Genomic DNA, 22231 nt, shown 5'->3' with positions numbered 1-22231 from the left:
CTACTCCTATCCTGTATATATGGGCACAGCACAGTACTACTACTCCTATCCTGTATATATGGGCACAGCACAGTACTACTACTCCTATCCTGTATATATGGGCACAGCACAGTACTACTACTCCTATCCTGTATATATGGGCACAGCACAGTACTACTACTCCTATCCTGTATATATGGGCACAGCACAGTACTACTACTCCTATCCTGTATATATGGGCACAGCACAGTACTACTACTCCTATCCTGTATATATGGGCACAGCACAGTACTACAACTCCTATCCTGTATATATGGGCACAGCACAGTACTACTACTCCTATCCTGTATATATGGGCACAGCACAGTACTACTACTCCTATCCTGTATATATGAGCACAGCACAGTACTACTACTCCTATCCTGTATATATGGGCACAGCACAGTACTACTACTCCTATCCTGTATATATGGGCACAGCACAGTACTACTACTCCTATCCTGTATATATGGGCACAGCACAGTACTACTACTCCTATCCTGTATATATGGGCACAGCACAGTACTACTACTCCTATCCTGTATATATGGGCCAGCACAGTACTACTATTCCTATCCTGTATATATGGGCACAGCACAGTACTACTACTCCTATCCTGTATATATGGGCACAGCACAGTACTACTACTCCTATCCTGTATATATGGGCACAGCACAGTACTACTACTCCTTTCCAGTATATATGGGCACAGTACAGTACTACTACTCCTATCCTGTATATATGGGCACAGCACAGTACTACTACTCCTATCCTGTATATATGGGCACAGCACAGTACTACTACTCCTATCCTGTATATATGGGCACAGCACAGTACTACTACTCCTATCCTGTATATATGGGCACAGCACAGTACTACTACTCCTATCCTGTATATATGGGCACAGCACAGTACTACTACTCCTATCCTGTATATATGGGCACAGCACAGTACTACTACTCCTATCCTGTATATATGGGCACAGCACAGTACTACTACTCCTATCCTGTATATATGGGCACAGCACAGTACTACTACTCCTATCCTGTATATATGGGCCAGCACAGTACTACTATTCCTATCCTGTATATATGGGCACAGCACAGTACTACTACTCCTATCCTGTATATATGGGCACAGCACAGTACTACTACTCCTATCCTGTATATATGGGCACAGCACAGTACTACTACTCCTTTCCAGTATATATGGGCACAGTACAGTACTACTACTCCTATCCTGTATATATGGGCACAGCACAGTACTACTACTCCTATCCTGTATATATGGGCACAGCACAGTACTACTACTCCTATCCTGTATATATGGGCACAGCACAGTACTACTACTCCTATACTGTATATATGGGCACAGCACAGTACTACTACTCCTATGCTGTATATATGGGCACAGCACAGTACTACTACTCCTATCCTGTATATATGGGCACAGCACAGTACTACTACTCCTATCCTGTATATATGGGCACAGCACAGTACTACTACTCCTATCCTGTATATATGGGCACAGCACAGTACTACTACTCCTATCCGGTATATATGGGCACAGCACAGTACTACTACTCCTATCCGGTATATATGGGCACAGCACAGTACTACTACTCCTATCCCTTATATATAGGCACAGTAATACTACTCCTATCCTGTATATATGGGCACAGCACAGTACTATTACTCCTATCCTGTATATATGGGCATAGCACAGTACTACTACTCCTATCCTGTATATATGAGCACAGCACAGTACTACTACTCCTATGCTGTATATATGGGCATAGCACAGTACTATTACTCCTATCCTGTATATATAGGCACAGCACAGTACTACTACTCCTATCCTGTATATATGGGTACAGCACAGTACTACTACTCCTATCCTGTATATATGGGCACAGCACAGTACTACTACTTCTATCCTGTATATAAGTTCAGAACACAGTACTACTACTCCTATCCTGTATATATGAGAACAGCACAGTACTACTACTCCTATCCTGTATATATGGTTAGAACACAGTACTACTACTCCTATCCTGTATATATGGGCACAGCACAGTACTACTACTTCTATCCTGTATATATGGGCAGAACACAGTACTACTACTCCTATCCTGTATATATAGGCACAGTACTATTACTCCTATCCTGTATATATGAGCACAGCACAGTACTACTACTCCTATCCTGTATATATGGGCACAGCACAGTACTACTACTCCTATCCTGTATATATAGGCACAGTACAGTACTACTACTCCTATCCTGTATATATGGGTACAGCACAGTACTACTACTCCTGTCCTGTATATATGGGCACAGTACAGTACTACTACTCCTATCCTGTAGACATAGCACAGTACTACTACTCCTATCCTGTATATATTGACACAGCACAGTACTACTATTATCCTGTATATATGGGCACAGCACAGTACTACTACTCCTATCCTGTATATATGGGCACAGCACAGTACTACTACTCCTATCCTGTATATATAGGCACAGTACAGTACTACTACTCCTATCCTGTAGACATAGCACAGTACTACTACTCCTATCCTGTATATATTGACACAGCACAGTACTACTATTATCCTGTATATATGGGCACAGCACAGTACTACTACTCCTATCCTGTATATATGAGCACAGCATAGTACTACTGCTCCTATCCTGTATATATGGGAACAGCACAGTACTACTACTCCTATCCTGTATATATGGTTAGAACACAGTACTACTACTCCTATCCTGTATATATGGGCACAGCACAGTACCACTACTTCTATCCTGTATATATGGGCAGAACACAGTACTACTACTCCTATCCTGTATATATGAGCACAGCACAGTACTACTACTCCTATCCTTTATATATGGGCACAGCACAGTACTACTACTCCTATCCTGTATATATAGGCACAGTACAGTACTACTACTCCTATCCTGTATACATAGCACAGTACTACTACTCCTATCCTGTATATATTGACACAGCACAGTACTACTACTATCCTGTATATATGGGCACAGCACAGTACTACTACTCCTATCCTGTATATATAGGCACAGTACAGTACTACTACTCCTATCCTGTATACATAGCACAGTACTACTCCTATCCTGTATACATAGCACAGTACTACTACTCCTATCCTGTATATATTGACACAGCACAGTACTACTACTACTATCCTGTATATATGAGCACAGCTGAGTACTACTACTCCTATCCTGTATATATGGGCACAGCACAGTACTACTACTCCTATCCTGTATATATGGGTACAGCACAGTACTACTACTCCTATCCTGTATATATGGGCACAGCACAGTACTACTACTCCTATCCTGTATATATGGGCACAGCACAGTACTACTACTCCTTTCCTGTATATATGGGCACAGCACAGTACTACTACTCCTATCTTGTATATATGAGCACAGTACAGTACTACTACTCCTATCCTGTATATATGGGCACAGCACAGTACTACTACTCCTATCCTGTATACATGGGCACAGCACAGTACTAGTACTCCTATCCTGTATATATGGGCACAGCACAGTACTACTACTCCTATCCTGTATACATGGGCACAGCACAGTACTACTACTCCTATCCTGTATATGTGGGCACAGCACAGTACTACTACTCCTATCCTGTATACATGGGCACAGCACAGTACTACTACTCCTATCCTGTATATATGGTTAGAACAAAGTACTACTACTCCTATCCTGTATATATGGGCACAGCACAGCACTACTACTCCTATCCTGTATATATGAGAACAGCACAGTACTACTCCTCCTATCCTGTATATATGGGCACAGCACAGTACTACTACTCTTATCCTTTATACATAGCACAGTACTACTACTCCTATCCTGTATATATTGACACAGCACAGTACTATTACTCCTATCCTGTATATATGGGCACAGCACAGTACTACGACTCCTATCCTGCATATATGGGCACAGCACAGTACTACTACTCCTATCCTGTATATATGGGCACAGCACAGTACTACTATTACTATCCTGTATATATGGGCACAGCACAGTACTACTACTCCTATCCTGTATATATGGGCACATTACAGTACTACTACTCCTATCCTGTATATATGGGCACATCACAGTACTACTGCTCCTATCCTGTATATATGGACACAGCACAGTACTACTACTCCTATCCTGTATATTTGGGCACAGCACAGCATAGTACTACTACTTCTATCCTGTATACATAGCACAGTACTACTTCTCCTATCCTGTATATATAGCATAGTACTACTACTACTATCCTGTATATATAGCACAGTACTACTACTACTATCCTGTATATTTGGGCACAGCACAGCATAGTACTACTACTTCTATCCTGTATACATAGCACAGTACTACTTCTCCTATCCTGTATATATAGCACAGTACTACTACTACTATCCTGTATATATAGCACAGTACTACTCCTCCTATCCTGTATATACATAGCACAGTACTACTTCTCCTATCCTGTATATATAGCACAGTACTACTACTCCTATCCTGTATATACAGGCACAGTACTACTCCTCCTATCCTGTATACACAGGCACTCACGCGTTCTCCAGGGCGGCCTCCTCCCCGGCTGCGGCGATCTTGCGGTAGCAGTAGATCATTTCGGCCACCAGCCATATGGTGAGCACCACGATGAGGACGTACATCATGATCTCTGACACTATGGAGGCGACGTCCCTGTTACCTGCAGGGGACACAACAACAGGTGAGCTCTCCAATCACTGCCGAAGCTGCAGGGAATCTGTGTCCTCTGTCACTGACCTTTCTCCACTACTGTGACGTCCACGAATTTGGTGACGTTTGTGTTGTATTCGTGGCTTTCGAAGATGAGGGTGCGGTTGACGCTGCACATGTAGGTCCCCGCGTGGTCGAAGCTGACGTTCGTGATGACCACAGACATGTCCTGCAGGTCCTCCGAGTGACTGCTGCCGTTCCACTTCAGCCGCCCCACAAAGCGATCGTCTACCACGCTGATCTGTGGGTACTGGTACAGGAGGATCTGGGGGGAGGACAAAATACATTACTTATACTTATATTCTAATACACTCACCGGCCACTTTATTAGGTACACCTGTCCAACTGCTCGTTAACACTTAATTTCTAATCAGCCAATCACATGGCGGCAACTCAGTGCATTTAGGCATGTAGACATGGTCAAGACAATCTCCTGCAGTTCTCCCGAGCATCAGTATGGGGAAGAAAGGTGATTTGTGGCCTTTGAACGTGGCATGGTTGTTGGTGCCAGAAGGGCTGGTCTGAGTATTTCAGAAACTGCTGATCTACTGGGATTTTCACGCACAACCATCTCTAGGGTTTACAGAGAATGGTCCGAAAAAGAAAAAACATCCCGTGAGCGGCAGTCCTGTGGGCGGAAATGCCTTGTTTATGCCAGAGGTCAGAGGAGAATGGGCAGACTGGTTCGAGCTGATAGAAAGGCAACAGTGACTCAAATCGCCACCCGTTACAACCAAGGTAGGCAGAAGAGCATCTCTGAACGCACACTACGTCCAACTTTGAGGCAGATGGGCTACAGCAGCAGAAGACCACACCGGGTGCCACTCCTTTCAGCTAAGAACAGGAAACTGAGGCTACAATTTGCACAAGCTCATCGAATTGGACAGTAAAAGATTGGAAAAACGTTGCCTGGTCTGATGAGTCTCGATTTCTGCTGCGACATTCGGATGGTAGGGTCAGAATTTGGCGTCAACTACATGAAAGCATGGATCCATCCTGCCTTGTATCAGCGGGTCAGGCTGGTGGTGGTGGTGTCATGGTGTGGGGAATATTTTCTTGGCACTCTTTGGGCCCCTTGGTACAACGCCACAGCCTACCTGAGTATTGTTGCTGACCATGTCCATCCCTTTATGAGCACAATGTCCCCTGTAACATCTGATGGCTCAGCAGGATAATGCGCCATGTCATAAAGCTGGAATCATCTCAGACTGGTTTCTTGAACATGACAATGAGGTCACTGGACACAAATGGCTCCACAGTCACCAGATCTCAATCCAATAGAGCATCTTTGGGATGTGGTGGAACGGGAGATTCGCATCATGGATGTGCAGCCGACAAATCTGCGGCAACTGTGTGATGCCATCATGTCAATATGGAGCAAAATCTCTGAGGAGCTTCCAGCACCTTGTTGTATCTATGCCACGAAGAATTGAGGCAGTTCTGAAGGCAAAAGGGGGTCCAACCCGTTACTAGCATGGTGTACCTAATAAAGTGGCCGGTGAGTGTATATGGGTTATTGTTAGGAGGATTTGGGGGTGAGGGACCATGAGGATCATAATATCTCCACAGGGAGGAGACCTGGTGATGCTGGACCTGATGGAGAAGATGGAGGACTCGTCCTGCAGTCACTGGAGGGGTGAGGGAGGGATGTCTCCTGTGTTTGAGTTTTGGGAGTTATGTAGAGGAGTGGTCCCTACGGACATTGCGGCACTGATGTGTATGTATTGGATCTTGGATACGACCCCCGCAGCGCCCCTGCCAGTGATGTCTCAGGTTTGGATCACTCACCAAGTCAAACTTGTCCATGTTTTCCCCTTTAAAGAACCACTCTGTGAAGGTTTTGGCGACCGTCTCTCCTCGCTTCTTGCAGGAAATACACCGGATCTTAAATTCATTCCCGGCAACGGCCTCCGTCTCTGATTCCACCTCCACGCAGCCGGACCAGCAGGTGTACGCTGCAGGGAAAAGGCAACACAAAGGGTTAATATCCTGCACTCAGGAATGAGAATTGGTCACTTGGGTTTGGTTCATCTTGAAGCTTCTAGGGCCCCGGTTCCAGACCATGGTCACACGTTGGGTGGTCGGGTGGCCTCATGTTGTATCTTATATCCTGTCATTTATACAAAATCATCACCAAACGTGCCGAACGATGGCAGCCAAAATGTATGATGTGAATACTCCTTTATTTTTTATGTAGATTGCATCCAATCTGTGTGTAAGATGGGGGGAATGGAGGGAGCAGTCTGTGTGTGAGATGGGAGGACTGGAGGGAGCAGTCTGTGTGTGAGATGGAAGGACTGGAGGGAGCAGTCTGTGTGTGAGATGGGAGGACTGGAGGGAGCAGTCTGTGTGTGAGATGGGAGGACTGGAGGGAGCAGTCTGTGTGTAAGATGGGGGGAATGGAGGGAGCAGTCTGTGTGTGAGATGGGAGGACTGGAGGGAGCAGTCTGTGTGTGAGATGGGAGGACTGGAGGGAGCAGTCTGTGTGTGAGATGGGAGGACTGGAGGGAGCAGTCTGTGTGTGAGATGGGAGGACTGGAGGGAGCAGTCTGTGTGTGAGATGGAAGGACTGGAGGGAGCAGTCTGTGTGTGAGATGAGAGGACTGGAGGGAGCAATCTGTGTGTGAGATGGGAGGACTGGAGGGAGCAGTCTGTGTGTGAGATGGGAGGACTGGAGGAAGCAGTCTGTGTGTGAGATGGGAGGACTGGAGGGAGCAGTCTGTGTGTGAGATGGGAGGAGGGAGCAGTCTGTGTGTGAGATGGGAGGACTGGAGGGAGCAGTCTGTGTGTGAGATGGGAGGAGGGAGCAGTCTGTGTGTGAGATGGGAGGAGGGAGCAGTCTGTGTGTGAGATGGGAGGAGGGAGCAGTCTGTGTATGAGATGGGAGGAGGGAGCAGTCTGTATGTGAGATGGGAGGAGGAAGCAGTCTGTGTGTGAGATGGGAGGAGGGAGCAGTCTGTGTGTGAGATGGGAGGAGGGAGCAGTCTGTGTGTGAGATGGGAGGAGGGAGCAGTCTGTGTGTGAGATGGGAGGAGGGAGCAGTCTGTGTGTGAGATGGGAGGGCTGGAGGGAGCAGTCTGTGTGTGAGATGGGAGGACTGGAGGGAGCAGTCTGTGTGTGAGATGGGAGGACTGGAGGGAGCAGTCTGTGTGTGAGATGAGAGGACTGGAGGGAGCAGTCTGTGTGTGAGATGGGAGGACTGGAGGGAGCAGTCTGTGTGTGAGATGGGAGGACTGGAGGGAGCAGTCTGTGTGTGAGATGGGAGGAGGAAGCAGTCTGTGTGTGAGATGGGAGGAGGGAGCAGTCTGTGTGTGAGATGGGAGGAGGGAGCAGTCTGTGTGTGAGATGAGAGGACTGGAGGGAGTAGTCTGTGTGTGAGATGGGAGGACTGGAGGGAGCAGTCTGTGTGTGAGATGGGAGGACTGGAGGGAGCAGTCTGTGTGTGAGATGAGAGGACTGGAGGGAGCAGTCTGTGTGTGAGATAGGAGGGCTGGAGGGAGCAGTCTTTGTGTGAGATGGAAGGGCTGGAGGGAGCAGTCTGTGTGTGAGATGAGAGGACTGGAGGGAGCAGTCTGTGTGTGAGATAGGAGGACTGGAGGGAGCAGTCTGTGTGTGAGATGGGAGGACTGGAGGGAGCAGTCTGTGTGTGAGATGGGAGGACTGGAGGGAGCAGTCTGTGTGTGAGATGGAAGGACTGGAGGGAGCAGTCTGTGTGTGAGATGGGAGGACTGGAGGAAACAGTCTTTGTGTGAGATGGGAGGGCTGGAGGGAGCAGTCTGTGTGTGAGATGGGAGGACTGGAGGGAGCAGTCTGTGTGTGAGATGGGAGGACTGGAGGGAGCAGTCTGTGTGTGAGATGGGAGGACTGGAGGGAGCAGTCTGTGTGTGAGATGGGAGGACTGGAGGGAGCAGTCTGTGTGTGAGATGGGAGGACTGGAGGGAGCAGTCTGTGTGTGAGATGGGAGGAGGGAGCAGTCTGTGTGTGAGATGGGAGGACTGGAGGGAGCAGTCTGTGTGTGAGATGGGAGGGCTGGAGGGAGCAGTCTGTGTGTGAGATGGGAGGGCTGGAGGGAGCAGTCTGTGTGTGAGATGGGAGTACTGGAGGGAGCAGTCTGTGTGTGAGATGGGAGGACTGGAGGGAGCAGTCTGTGTGTGAGATGGGAGGACTGGAGGGAGCAGTCTGTGTGTGAGATGGGAGTACTGGAGGGAGCAGTCTGTGTGTGAGATGGGAGGACTGGAGGGAGCAGTCTGTGTGTGAGATGGGAGGACTGGAGGGAGCAGTCTGTGTGTGAGATGGGAGGACTGGAGGGAGCAGTCTGTGTGTGAGATGGGAGGACTGGAGGGAGCAGTCTGTGTGTGAGATGGGAGGACTGGAGGGAGCAGTCTGTGTGTGAGATGGGAGGACTGGAGGGAGCAGTCTGTGTGTGAGATGAGAGGGAGCAGTCTGTGTGTGAGATGGCAGGACTGGAGGGAGCAGTCTGTGTGTGAGATGGGAGGACTGGAGGGAGCAGTCTGTGTGTGAGATGGGAGGACTGGAGGGAGCAGTCTGTGTGTGAGATGAGAGGGAGCAGTCTGTGTGTGAGATGGAAGGACTGGAGGGAGCAGTCTGTGTGTGAGATGGGAGGACTCGAGGGAGCAGTCTGTGTGTGAGATGAGAGGGAGCAGTCTGTGTGTGAGATGGAAGGACTGGAGGGAGCAGTCTGTGTGTGTGATGGAAGGACTGGAGGGAGCAGTCTGTGTGTGAGATGGCAGGACTGGAGGGAGCAGTCTGTGTGTGAGATGAGAGGACTGGAGGGAGCAGTCTGTGTGTGAGATGGGAGGACTGGAGGGAGCAGTCTGTGTGTGAGTTGGGAGGACTGGAGGGAGCAGTCTGTGTGTGAGATGGGAGGACTGGAGGGAGCAGTCTGTGTGTGAGATGGGAGGGCTGGAGGGAGCAGTCTGTGTGTGAGATGGCGGGACTGGAGGGAGCAGTCTGTGTGTGAGATGTGAGGACTGGAGGGAGCAGTCTGTGTGTGAGATGGAAGGACTGGAGGGAGCAGTCTGTGTGAGATGGGAGGACTGGAGGGAGCAGTCTGTGTGTGAGTTGGGAGGACTGGAGGGAGCAGTCTGTGTGTGAGATGGAAGGACTGGAGGGAGCAGTCTGAGTGTGAGATGGGAGGGTGGAGGGAGCAGTCTGTGTGTGAGATGGCAGGACTGGAGGGAGCAGTCTGTGTGTGAGATGGGAGGACTGGAGGAAGCAGTCTGTGTGTGAGATGGGAGGACTGGAGGGAGCAGTCTGTGTGTGAGATGGGAGGACTGGAGGGAGCAGTCTGTGTGTGAGATGGGAGGACTGGAGGGAGCAGTCTGTGTGTGAGATGGGAGGGCTGGAGGGAGCAGTCTGTGTGTGAGTTGGGAGGGCTGGAGGGAGCAGTCTGTGTGTGAGTTGGGAGGACTGGAGGGAGCAGTCTGTGTGTGAGATGGGAGGACTGGAGGGAGCAGTCTGTGTGTGAGATGGGAGGACTGGAGGGAGCAGTCTGTGTGTGAGATGGGAGGGCTGGAGGGAGCAGTCTGTGTGTGAGATGGGAGGGCTGGAGGGAGCAGTCTGTGTGTGAGATGAGAGGACTGGAGGGAGCAGTCTGTGTGTGAGATGGGAGGACTGGAGGGAGCAGTCTGTGTGTGAGATGGGAGGACTGGAGGGAGCAGTCTGTGTGTGAAATGGGAGGACTGGAGGGAGCAGTCTGTGTGTGAGATGGGAGGACTGGAGGGAGCAGTCTGTGTGTGAGATGGGAGGACTGGAGGGAGCAGTCTGTGTGTGAGATGGGAGGGCTGGAGGGAGCAGTCTGTGTGTGAGATGGAAGGACTGGAGGGAGCAGTCTGTGTGTGAGATGGCAGGACTGGAGGGAGCAGTCTGTGTGTGAGATGGGAGGACTGGAGGGAGCAGTCTGTGTGTGAGATGGGAGGACTGGAGGGAGCAGTCTGTGTGTGAGATGGGAGGACTGGAGGGAGCAGTCTGTGTGTGAGATGGCAGGACTGGAGGGAGCAGTCTGTGTGTGAGATGAGAGGACTGGAGGGAGCAGTCTGTGTGTGAGATGGGAGGACTGGAGGGAGCAGTCTGTGTGTGAGTTGGGAGGACTGGAGGGAGCAATCTGTGTGTGAGATGGGAGGACTGGAGGGAGCAGTCTGTGTGTGAGATGGGAGGACTGGAGGGAGCAGTCTGTGTGTGAGATGGGAGGGCTGGAGGGAGCAGTCTGTGTGTGAGATGGAAGGACTGGAGGGAGCAGTCTGTGTGTGAGATGGCAGGACTGGAGGGAGCAGTCTGTGTGTGAGATGGGAGGACTGGAGGGAGCAGTCTGTGTGTGAGATGGAAGGACTGGAGGGAGCAGTCTGTGTGTGAGATGGGAGGGCTGGAGGGAGCAGTCTGTGTGTGAGTTGGGAGGACTGGAGGGAGCAGTCTGTGTGTGAGATGGAAGGACTGGAGGGAGCAGTCTGAGTGTGAGATGGGAGGGCTGGAGGGAGCAGTCTGTGGGGGTCATTTACTAAGGGCCCGATTCGCGTTTTCCCGACGTGTTACCCGAATTTTTCCAATTTGCGCCGATTGTACCTGAATTGCCCCGGGATTGTGGCGCACGCAATCGGATTGTGGCGCATCGGCGTCGGCATGCGCGCAACGGAAATGGGGGGGCGTGGCCGAACGAAAACCCGACGTATTCGGAAAAACCGCCGCATTTAAAAACCGAAAAAGTGTCGCTTGGGGAGCGCTTACCTTCACCTGGTCCGAGGTGGTGCATTCCGGCGCGATGAGATGACTTTCAGCGCAGCAGCGCCACCTGGTGGACGGCGGAAGAACTACATTCATAAATCCCGGCCGGACCCGAATCCAGAGCAGAGAACGCGCCGCTGGATCGCAACTGGACCGGGTAAGTAAATGTGCCCCTGTGTGTGAGATGGCAGGACTGGAGGGAGCAGTCTGTGTGTGAGATGGGAGGACTGGAGGGAGCAGTCTGTGTGTGAGATGGGAGGACTGGAGGGAGCAGTCTGTGTGTGAGATGGGAGGACTGGAGGGAGCAGTCTGTGTGTGAGATGGGAGGACTGGAGGGAGCAGTCTGTGTGTGAGATGGGAGGACTGGAGGGAGCAGTCTTTGTGTGAGATGGGAGGGCTGGAGGGAGCAGTCTGTGTGTGAGATGGGAGGGCTGGAGGGAGCAGTCTGTGTGTGAGATGGGAGGACTGGAGGGAGCAGTCTGTGTGTGAGATGGGAGGACTGGAGGGAGCAGTCTGTGTGTGAGATGGGAGGACTGGAGGGAGCAGTCTGTGTGTGAGATGGGAGGACTGGAGGGAGCAGTCTGTGTGTGAGATGGGAGGACTGGAGGGAGCAGTCTGTGTGTGAGATGGGAGGACTGGAGGGAGCAGTCTGTGTGTGAGATGGGAGGACTGGAGGGAGCAGTCTGTGTGTGAGATGGGAGGACTGGAGGGAGCAGTCTGTGTGTGAGATGGGAGGACTGGAGGGAGCAGTCTGTGTGTGAGATGGGAGGAGGGAGCAGTCTGTGTGTGTGCCATAGTATCGGACGCTCTTAGTTGATCCGGCCGGTTTTGGTACCTATTTGGTACTTTGCTTTATGCTGTGGCGACACTATTGTGGTGAAGTGCGGTAATAAATGTGACGCAAACTGGAAACACAAACCAACAAACACATAATAAATCCACGTGGAAGCTCCACAGATACAAAGAGACAAAAACCTGGCGCAGACACAATAATAAAGTCCAGTACAAGACAATCACCAAAGCCATTGTGGGGACCCCTTGGTAAAACTGGGAAGTTGTGACCTGACCTCCTATAGCGATGGCTTGGCACTTCGTCCCAGTTGCCTCAGAATTTCCGGCTAGACCAGGAGGCTCTCAAAAAGTAGGGATCCTTCTGGGACTGTCCCACACTTCATGCAAGTCTCTTGTCAGTGTAAATATAGAACAAGTTTGGGGGTCTGTGGAGAGACCTCCAGGTCAGACCTCACATGTGACCTTCTGGAGCCCCTGCACTAGCAGTTTTTGTTGATTTTGGCACAAATTCCTCCGTCAAAGAGACCTTCAAAAACAAACCTCTCCACTGAAGCCCAGAACCGGCCGGTGGGGACTTGTTCCTTCCATTCCCAGATTTCCGGGAAGGGCTCCATCTGACGGACTCTCCCTGGTCACTGCAGCTCAGGGTCCCCACCAGGGACACCTCCAGGCCAAGTCAGGGCTCCAGGAGGGCAGGAGGAGGCTCCATGGGAAGTTCTCCTGGGGTTTGGCTTCCACAACCTCCCGATGCCCAAACTTCAGTAACATGAATTGGCAGGAAAATTTGGATTGTGCTGAATCAAATTTTCCATAAAATTCACAATGTCAAATTTGATCTCTATTAGTCAGAGAGGTAGGTAGGAGATAGGTAGGTAGATAGATAGAGATAGATAATATGATGTCACTGAGTAGGTTATTATGCTTTTCCTCAGCAGTAATACAGGCTGCATCCTGTGCCGAGGCCCCCGGGGGTCCTGGAGTGCACTTTACTTTATGTCTAATGTAACTGACGATCCACATCCCGGAGTTTGTTAATGGATGATCGTAACACTTAACCCTTTGTGTCCCTGTGATGGTCATAGGCAGGGAAGTCCATGTTTAGACCAGTCAGCGATAAGACCCTTGGAAGAGGCAGCTAGGACCTAAAATAAAAACAAAAAAAAGTCCCCCCACAAAACCCCCAAGACTCCCTGTATGAGGTATAGAGCTTGGGTGCTTCTACCACTCCAGTGCTCCAGCTATGGCATCAAGGACCACTAAATATGGCCACCATAAGGGGCCAACGCCAGCGCTGGGCATACCTGGGCAAGTGCCGGGGCCCAGGGCTCCTGGAGGGGCCCACATAAGGCTGTACATAAGGAATCCATGGGGGTGAGGGGGGCTGTATCCATAGGGGCTGTATATAAAATAACTATGAGGGGCTCTTTGTTATGATAAACTAGGGAACAGAAAACTGTTTTCATTTCTGAATGCCGCCACATGAGTTCATTGCAAAGGGGCCAACTGAGGCTCTGCCGCCCAAGGGGCCTACTGAGGATGTGCCGCCCAAGGGGCCTACTGAAACCTGGAGCCAACCCTGCCACCAGAGCCAATCACTGGCCTCAATGGTCACATGTGGTAGTAAGACATGGGGAATACCTAACTACAGAGAGACTTTGGATCTCAGTTTCCTCAAGAAGAACCCTCTAAAGAGACTTACATTCTACATTCCAGCATGACAAAGGTTAACTACAATTATTATGTTCCCCGTATTCCCATTAAATATGGATAAAAATACACTTACATCCATCAGGAGCAGCGGGAACAGAAAGCGGCCGGTAGATAACACTGGTCTCATGTTCGCGGTTTATAGGCGGAATTATCCGCGTCCATCTGTATTCCGCTTTGTTGTCGTCCTCATTACATATTCAGGATTGTTTACAATCGATTATGAAGATTTATCCTGTACATATATTTCCCTGCTATCACTGACCTTTCACATACAATGGGCCAGACGTCTCCCTGTTCTGCACGTAAGTGTAGTTGTTGCGCCTTAATTCTGGCGCATTGTTGAATTGTTACAAGCTACAACCATCTGTGATGACATCGCTACGATGGAACAAAAGACCGTGAGAAGTGAAGCCGCAACGTTCCACTCGTGACAAGAGCAAAAAGAATTCCAAGTAAAGTTCATGTAACTGACTTTGTATTCTTAAAGGAACACTCCAGTCACCGCGGATCCATTACATGATAACATGTGCTCACAGTGTCGGACTGGGTTTCCTTAGGCCCACCAGAGAAATTCAACCTGGTGGCCCCCTCTCCATTATCCCCCAGGAAATATACTCTAGAACCCTCCAAATTGTGGTGTTTTCTGATGGACCTCTGGAGTTCAGTATTGGGTTGAGCCAGGGCCCTCCGGAGGATCCTCTGGTACTCTGGTGGGCCAGTCCGACACTGTGTGCAGAGACTGAAGAGAGGAGCCGCACTCCCAGTACTTCATGTTCTATGAATACACTGACAATGAGCACTGCTCCTCCCCTCAGGCCCCGCACCACGTATGATCCAATGATTTAGCTGTGACTGGAGCGTTCCTTTAACATAAACGGAAGGTGAAATGGATCCCATGTAGATGGCTTCTTATTGTTTCTTTCTGCTTCTGCCACCTTCTGACATGTAACACCAGATCCTTATACACTCCGCTCCAACCTATCACAGGGCAGGCAGGTTGTCTAAGGCACATCCCAGCTCCTCCTCTGTAGGAAGGTGCCTGAGCAGTAGATTCTTTACTCTTTTGGTGTCCTGTAGAGGAATCTGCATACATTCATCCATTTTCCAGATTTCTGACCTTCTGACTGTTTCACTTCATAAGACCTTAGACCGCCTGCCCTGACCTCTGCCTGGAATATTCCAAGGATTGAACTACATCACCCTATGAGATGTCATCGTTGGCCATCAGCATCTCTCGACCTACCCGGGCAACGATGAAAGAATAGACATCATTACATGGAGACCAGCTCTGACGTAGTGGTCAGGTGGTTTCTCTGCGGTGAATTGAAGATGAGTTCAAGGGTGAGCACTAGAAGGCTACTCCTTAGGGTGTCGTCTAAGTTGAAACAGTTTAGTGACAACATAGGTCCACGTCCATCTTATTATATCCATTTATCTAACCTGGTCTCTCATCCCGAAAGAGAACGTCTGGTAGAAGCCTTCATCTATGACATATGGGGGTGGTATAAAGATCATCATTGATCAGAGGAAAGTATAGAACATCCCCTCAGGGAACAGTATGGTGGGAACTATCTAAGGCTTCCAGGAATAAGTCTTACTGATTGACTGGTGGAGCCCCCTACCCTATGAGTGAAGTTCTGAGCTGTCAATATTTAACCCTATATACCTGATAGATGTAAATAGTATCCATACATTACATGTCTGAGAGGTTTACAGTGGCTGCCAACTAGTCAGCAGAAGATGTGCAATGGTCACGTGGTGAAGAACCTTAGAACCATAAGAATATCTATGAAAGATGTCCTCTCCAGCATGAAGATGCTCCCACAATAAGAAGGATGGATTGACCTGACTGGTCAAATCATTGCATGACACATGGACCAACCAAGTCTTCAAAAATGGAGGTTCCTTCAGGTATGACCATGTTGAATAGATAAATATATAGGGAAGGGGTCAAGCACGGATACAATACTCTGACACTATACAAGTGAAGGAATGCTCGGCATAGTCGATCCCCTACAGTGGTCTTGATGGAAACGTAGATTGAAATTGGAAGAACACGGATGAAAGATCTTCAGGAGATCCTCACCCACAATGAGATTACTATACAAACAAACTGTGGAGCTGGACAGTGAAGTAGGGCAGAAAAACGGCTGATGACTTTGGATATTGGTCGTGGAGAGCAACCAGAGGAGTCATTGGGGCAGATTTACTTACCCGGTCCATTCGCGATCCAGCGGCGCGTTCTCTGCGCTGGATTCGGGTCCGGCCGGGATTCATGAAGGCAGTTCTTCCGCCGTCCACCAGGTGGCGCTGCTGCGCTGAAAGTCATCTCATCGCGCCGGAATGCACCACCTCGGACCAGGTGAAGGTAAGCGCTCCCCAAGCGACACTTTTTCGGTTTTTAAATGCGGCGGTTTTTCCGAATACGTCGGGTTTTCGTTCGGCCACGCCCCCCGATTTCCGTCGCGCGCATGCCGGCGCCGATGCGCCACAATCCGATCGCGTGCGCCACAATCCCGGGGCAATTCAGGTACAATCGGCGCAAATCGGAAATATTCGGGTAACACGTCGGGAAAACGCGAATTGGGCCCTTAGTAAATGACCCCCATTGTGGCCTTGACCATATCCAACCAGAGCTTGACCTTCAAGTTAACACAACTTGAGGTTTTCTCATTATTTGGGTTTTTCTATCAAAAGACCTAATTATGTAAATTCAGTTATGTTCATCTCAAAGAGAAAAATAGACAAAGAAGCTACAAGTAGCCGAAGGAAATCATGGAAGTTGGAGGTTGGCTAACTAAATTAGTTGGGTAGTTATAAGGGGTCACGGTTACAGCAGGGGGCTTTTATCTCCATGATATTAAGTATAATAACTTGCAAACCTCTACCATCATCCCTCCATCAATCCATCCATCCATCCACACTTCATCCCTCCATCCATCCACACATCATCACTCCACACGTCATCCCTCCATCCATCCACACTTCATCCCTCCATCCATCCACACATCATCACTCCACACGTCATCCCTCCATTAATCCACACATCATCCCTCCATCCATCCACACTTCATCCCTCCATCCATCCACACTTCATCCCTCCATCCATCCACATATCATCACTCCACACTTCATCCCTCCATCCATCCACACTTCATCCATCAACACTTCATCCTACCATCCATCCACACTTCATCCCTCCAACCATCCACATTTTATCCATACTTCATCCATCAACACTTCATCCCTCCATCCATTCACACTTCATTCTTCCATCCATCCACACTTCATTCTTCCCTCCATCCACACTTCATCCCTCCATCCACACTTCATCCCTCCATCCATCTATACTTCATCCATCCATCTATACTTCATCCATCCATCCACATTTCATCCTTCCCTCCACCCACACCTTATCCCTCCATCCATCCACACTTCATCCCTCCATCCATCTACACTTCATCCCTCCATCCATCCACACGTCATCCCTCCATCCATCCACACTTCATCCATCAACACTTCATCCCCCAATCCATCCACACTTCATCCCTCCATCCATCCACACTTCATTCCTCCATCCATCCACACTTCATTCCTCCATCCATCCAAACTTCATCCATCAACACTTCATCCCCCAATCCATCCACACTTCATCCCTCCATCCATCCACACTTCATTCCTCCATCCATCCACACTTCATTCCTCCATCCATCCAAACTTCATCCCTCCATCCATCCACACTTCATCCCTCCATCCATCCACACTTCATTCCTCCATCCATCCAAACTTCATCCCTCCATCCATCCACACTTCATCCATACTTTATCCATCAACACTTCATTCCTCCATCCATCCACACGTCATCCCTCCATCCACACTTCATCCATCAACACTTCATCCCTCCATCCATCTACACTTCATCCCCCCATCTATACTTCATCCATCCATCCACATTTCATCCTTCCCTCCACCCACACCGTATCCCTCCATCCATCCACACGTCATCCCTCCATCTATCCACACATCATCCATCAACACTTTCATCTATCTATTCACACGTCACTCATCCATTTATCCATCCACACTTCATCTAGGAGATCATTAAACCTTTACTGTCAGAAGTAGCAGTAGATAGTCATAGAGGTATCTACACAGAGCTGCTGTATCTAAGCTGTCATTATAGAGGTATCTACCATACACAGAGCTGCTGTATCTAAGCTGTGTCATTATAGAGGTATCTACCATACATAGAGCTGCTGTATCTAAACTGTGTCATTATAGAGGTATCTACCATACATAGAACTGCTGTATCTAAGCTGTGTCATTACAGAGGTATCTACCATACATAGAGCTGCTGTATCTAAGCTGTGTCATTACAGAGGTATCTACCATACATAGAGCTGCTGTATCTAAGCTGTGTCATTATAGAGGTATCTACCATAAATAGAACTGCTGTATCTAAGCTGTGTCATTATAGAGGTATCTACCATACATAGAGCTGCTGTATCTAAGCTGTGTCATTACAGAGGTATCTACCATACATAGAGCTGCTGTATCTAAACTGTGTCATTATAGAGGTATCTACCATACATAGAACTGCTGTATCTAAGCTGTGTCATTATAGAGGTATCTACCATACATAGAGCTGCTGTATCTAAGCTGTGTCATTACAGAGGTATCTACCATACATAGAGCTGCTGTATCTAAGCTGTGTCATTATAGAGGTATCTACCATACATAGAACTGCTGTATCTAAGCTGTGTCATTATAGAGGTATCTACCATACATAGAACTGCTGTATCTAAGCTGTCATTATAGAGGTATCTACCATACATAGAGCTGCTGTATCTAAGCTGTCATTATAGAGGTATCTACCATACATAGCGCTGCTGTATCTAAGCTGTGTCATTACAGAGGTATCTACCATACATAGAGCTAAGCTGCTGTATCTAAGCTGTCATTATAGAGGTATCTACCATACATAGAGCTGAGCTGCTGTAACTAAGCTGTGTCATTATAGAGGTATCTACCATACATAGAACTGCTGTATCTAAGCTGTGTCATTATAGAGGTATCTACCATACATAGAGCTGCTGTATCTAAGCTGTCATTATAGAGGTATCTACCATACATAGAACTGCTGTATCTAAGCTGTGTCATTACAGAGGTATCTGCCATACATAGAGCTAAGCTGCTGTATCTAAGCTGTGTCATTATAGAGGTATCTACCATACATAGAGCTGAGCTGCTGTATCTAAGCTGTGTCATTATAGAGGTATCTACCATACATAGAGCTGCTGTATCTAAGCTGTCATTATAGAGGTATCTACCATACATAGAACTGCTGTATCTAAGCTGTGTCATTACAGAGGTATCTACCATACATAGAACTGCTGTATCTAAGCTGTCATTATAGAGGTATCTACCATACATAGAGCTGAGCTGCTGTATCTAAGCCGCCACTATAGAGGTATCTACCATACATAGAGCTGCTGTATCTAAGCTGCCATTATAGAGGTATCCACCATACATAGAGCTGAGCTGCTGTATCTAAGCTGTCATTATAGAGGTATCTACCATACATAGAGCTGAGCTGCTGTATCTAAGCTGTCATTATAGAGGTATCTACCATACATAGAGCTGAGCTGCTGTATCTAAGCTGTGTCATTACAGAGGTATCTACCATACATAGAGCTGCTGTATCTAAGCTGTCATTATAGAGGTATCTACCATACATAGAGCTGCTGTATCTAAGCTGTCACTACAGACAGCCTGGGGCCACATATTTTGTAGTGTTATGTGACCCTATGCCCCGCCCCCCTGACTCCAGAGTCTCTGGAGTAGATTGTAGTCACGTGTCGTCCCCGCAGCAGAGGTGACATTTCTCAGTGACTGCAGATTGTGGCATCAGAAAGAATGAAATCAATTACCTAATTATGTTATTGTTATTCCTGCTCTTACTTCCCGCATTAACCCTGTAATTATCCGCTGACATAAGTAGGGGCCCGCTGCTGCGCCGTACAGTAATCCCCGCACAGGCCGGGGCTCTGCCTCCTCCACCAAAGGGAATTACATTCCTTTTATTCCTCGCATGGGAGATTGCATTTTGCGTGTGCGCAGCCGGAGCCCTCCCTTCCACTGCAGCCGCTCTCCTCCCCCTCCAGCAGGCGCCTGGATGCTCTTTCAGGAGATCTGCAAGTTCAGCATTTCCTTCCTGGAACTACCCAGGGAGAGGAAGAGAGCGACAGCCAAACGCGTCAGTCCATTAGCCGCACAGGATCTACACGATGGGACTGCTAGATGCTGAGCAGTACTGGCTCTACAGGATATAGCTGACTGACTACAACCCCTACCATGTACAGGAGCCTACTACAACCTAGTGCACTACAACCCCTACTGTGTACAGGAGCCAACTACAACCTAGAGCACTACAACCCCTACTGTGTACAGGAGCCAACTACAACCTAGAACACTACAACCCCTACCATGTACAGTAGCCAACTACAACCTAGAACACTACAACCCCTACCATGTACAGGAGCCTACTACAACCTAGTGCACTACAACCCCTACTGTGTACAGGAGCCTACTACAACCTAGTGCACTACAACCCCTACTGTGTACAGGAGCCAACTACAACCTAGAGCACTACAACCCCTACTGTGTACAGGAGCCAACTACAACCTAGAGCACTACAACCCCTACTGTGTACAGGAGCCTACTACAACCTAGAGCACTACAACCCCTACCATGTACAGGAGCCATCTACAACCTATTATACTCTATACCTAGTACACTACAACCCCTACTATGTACAGGAGCCTACTACAACCCCTACTATGTACAGGAGCCATCTACAACCTATTATACTCTATACCTAGTACACTACAACCCCTACTATGTACAGGAGCCAACTACAACCCCTACCATGTACAGGAGCTTACTACAACCCCTACCATGTACAGGAGCCGACTACAACCCCTACTATGTACAGGAGCTTACTACAACCCCTACCATGTACAGGAGCCGACTACAACCCCTACTATGTACAGGAGCCTACTACAACCTAGTGCACTACAACCCCTACCATGTACAGGAGCCAACTACAACCTATTATACTCTATACCTAGGGCACTACAACCCCTACCATGTACAGGAGGCTATTATACTCTATACATAGAGCACTACAACCCCCAACATGACCAAAAGGCAATTCTGTATATTTCATACATAGCACACTACAACCCCCATCATGACCTGACACCAGACATGACCATATGACAGATCTGTATACTCTGTAGAGCACTACAACCCCTTAACATGTCTATACACTGAACATGACCATTATATAAACTCTACAGCACTACAACTCTCAGCATGACCTGACACTAAACATAATACAATTATTTTATGGGCCACACGTAAAGCACTACAACCCCCAACCTGACCCAATCACTGGACATAACCATAAAACAATTCTGCATAGCGTAGTTTACACATAGATCACTACAACCTCCATACACAGAGCACTACAACTCCCATGCAGAAAGTACTACAACTCCCATGCAGAAAGTACTACAACTCCTACAAACAGATCACTACAACTCCCATACACAGAGCACTACAACTCCCTTGCAGAAAGTACTACAACTCCCACACACAAAGCACTACAACCTCCATACACAGAGCACTACAACTCCCATGCAGAAAGTACTACAACTCCCACACACAAAGCACTACAACTCCCATACACAGAGCACTACAACTCCCATGCAGAAAGTACTACAACTCCCACACACAAAGCACTACAACTTCCATACACAGAGCACTACAACTCCCATGCAGAAAGTACTACAACTCCCACACACAAAGCACTACAACCTCCATACACAGAGCACTACAACTCCCATACACAGAGCACTACAACTCCCATACACAGATCACTACAACTCCCATACACAGAGCACTACAACTCCCATGCAGAGAGTACTACAACTTCCATACACAGAGCACTACAACTCCCACACACAGATCACTACAACTCCCATACTCAGAGTACTACAACTCCCATGCAGAGTACTACAACTCCCATACACAGATCACTACAACTCCCAAACACAGAGCACTACAACCCCCATACACAGAGCACT

At 48.5% G+C, this 22231-nt stretch overlaps 1 protein-coding gene across 1 annotated transcript in view; it reads right to left on the bottom strand.

The window, feature by feature from the left end:
- The window catches only part of SCN1B (sodium voltage-gated channel beta subunit 1), a 52296-nt gene that overhangs the window by 7225 nt on the left and 22840 nt on the right, over window positions 1-22231 (bottom strand). Inside the window, exons 3-5 of the mRNA XM_072155087.1 lie at window positions 6630-6796; window positions 4869-5106; window positions 4650-4791 (exon numbers count right to left, since the gene is read on the bottom strand). Coding sequence (XP_072011188.1) covers window positions 4650-4791; window positions 4869-5106; window positions 6630-6796 — 547 coding nt within the window. The remainder of the gene's footprint in view (window positions 1-4649; window positions 4792-4868; window positions 5107-6629; window positions 6797-22231) is intronic.

Source organism: Engystomops pustulosus, chromosome 6 (genome assembly GCF_040894005.1).
Source record: "Engystomops pustulosus chromosome 6, aEngPut4.maternal, whole genome shotgun sequence".
In the NCBI taxonomy this organism is placed as follows: domain Eukaryota; kingdom Metazoa; phylum Chordata; class Amphibia; order Anura; family Leptodactylidae; genus Engystomops; species Engystomops pustulosus.
This window is presented reverse-complemented; position numbering and strand designations above follow the sequence as displayed.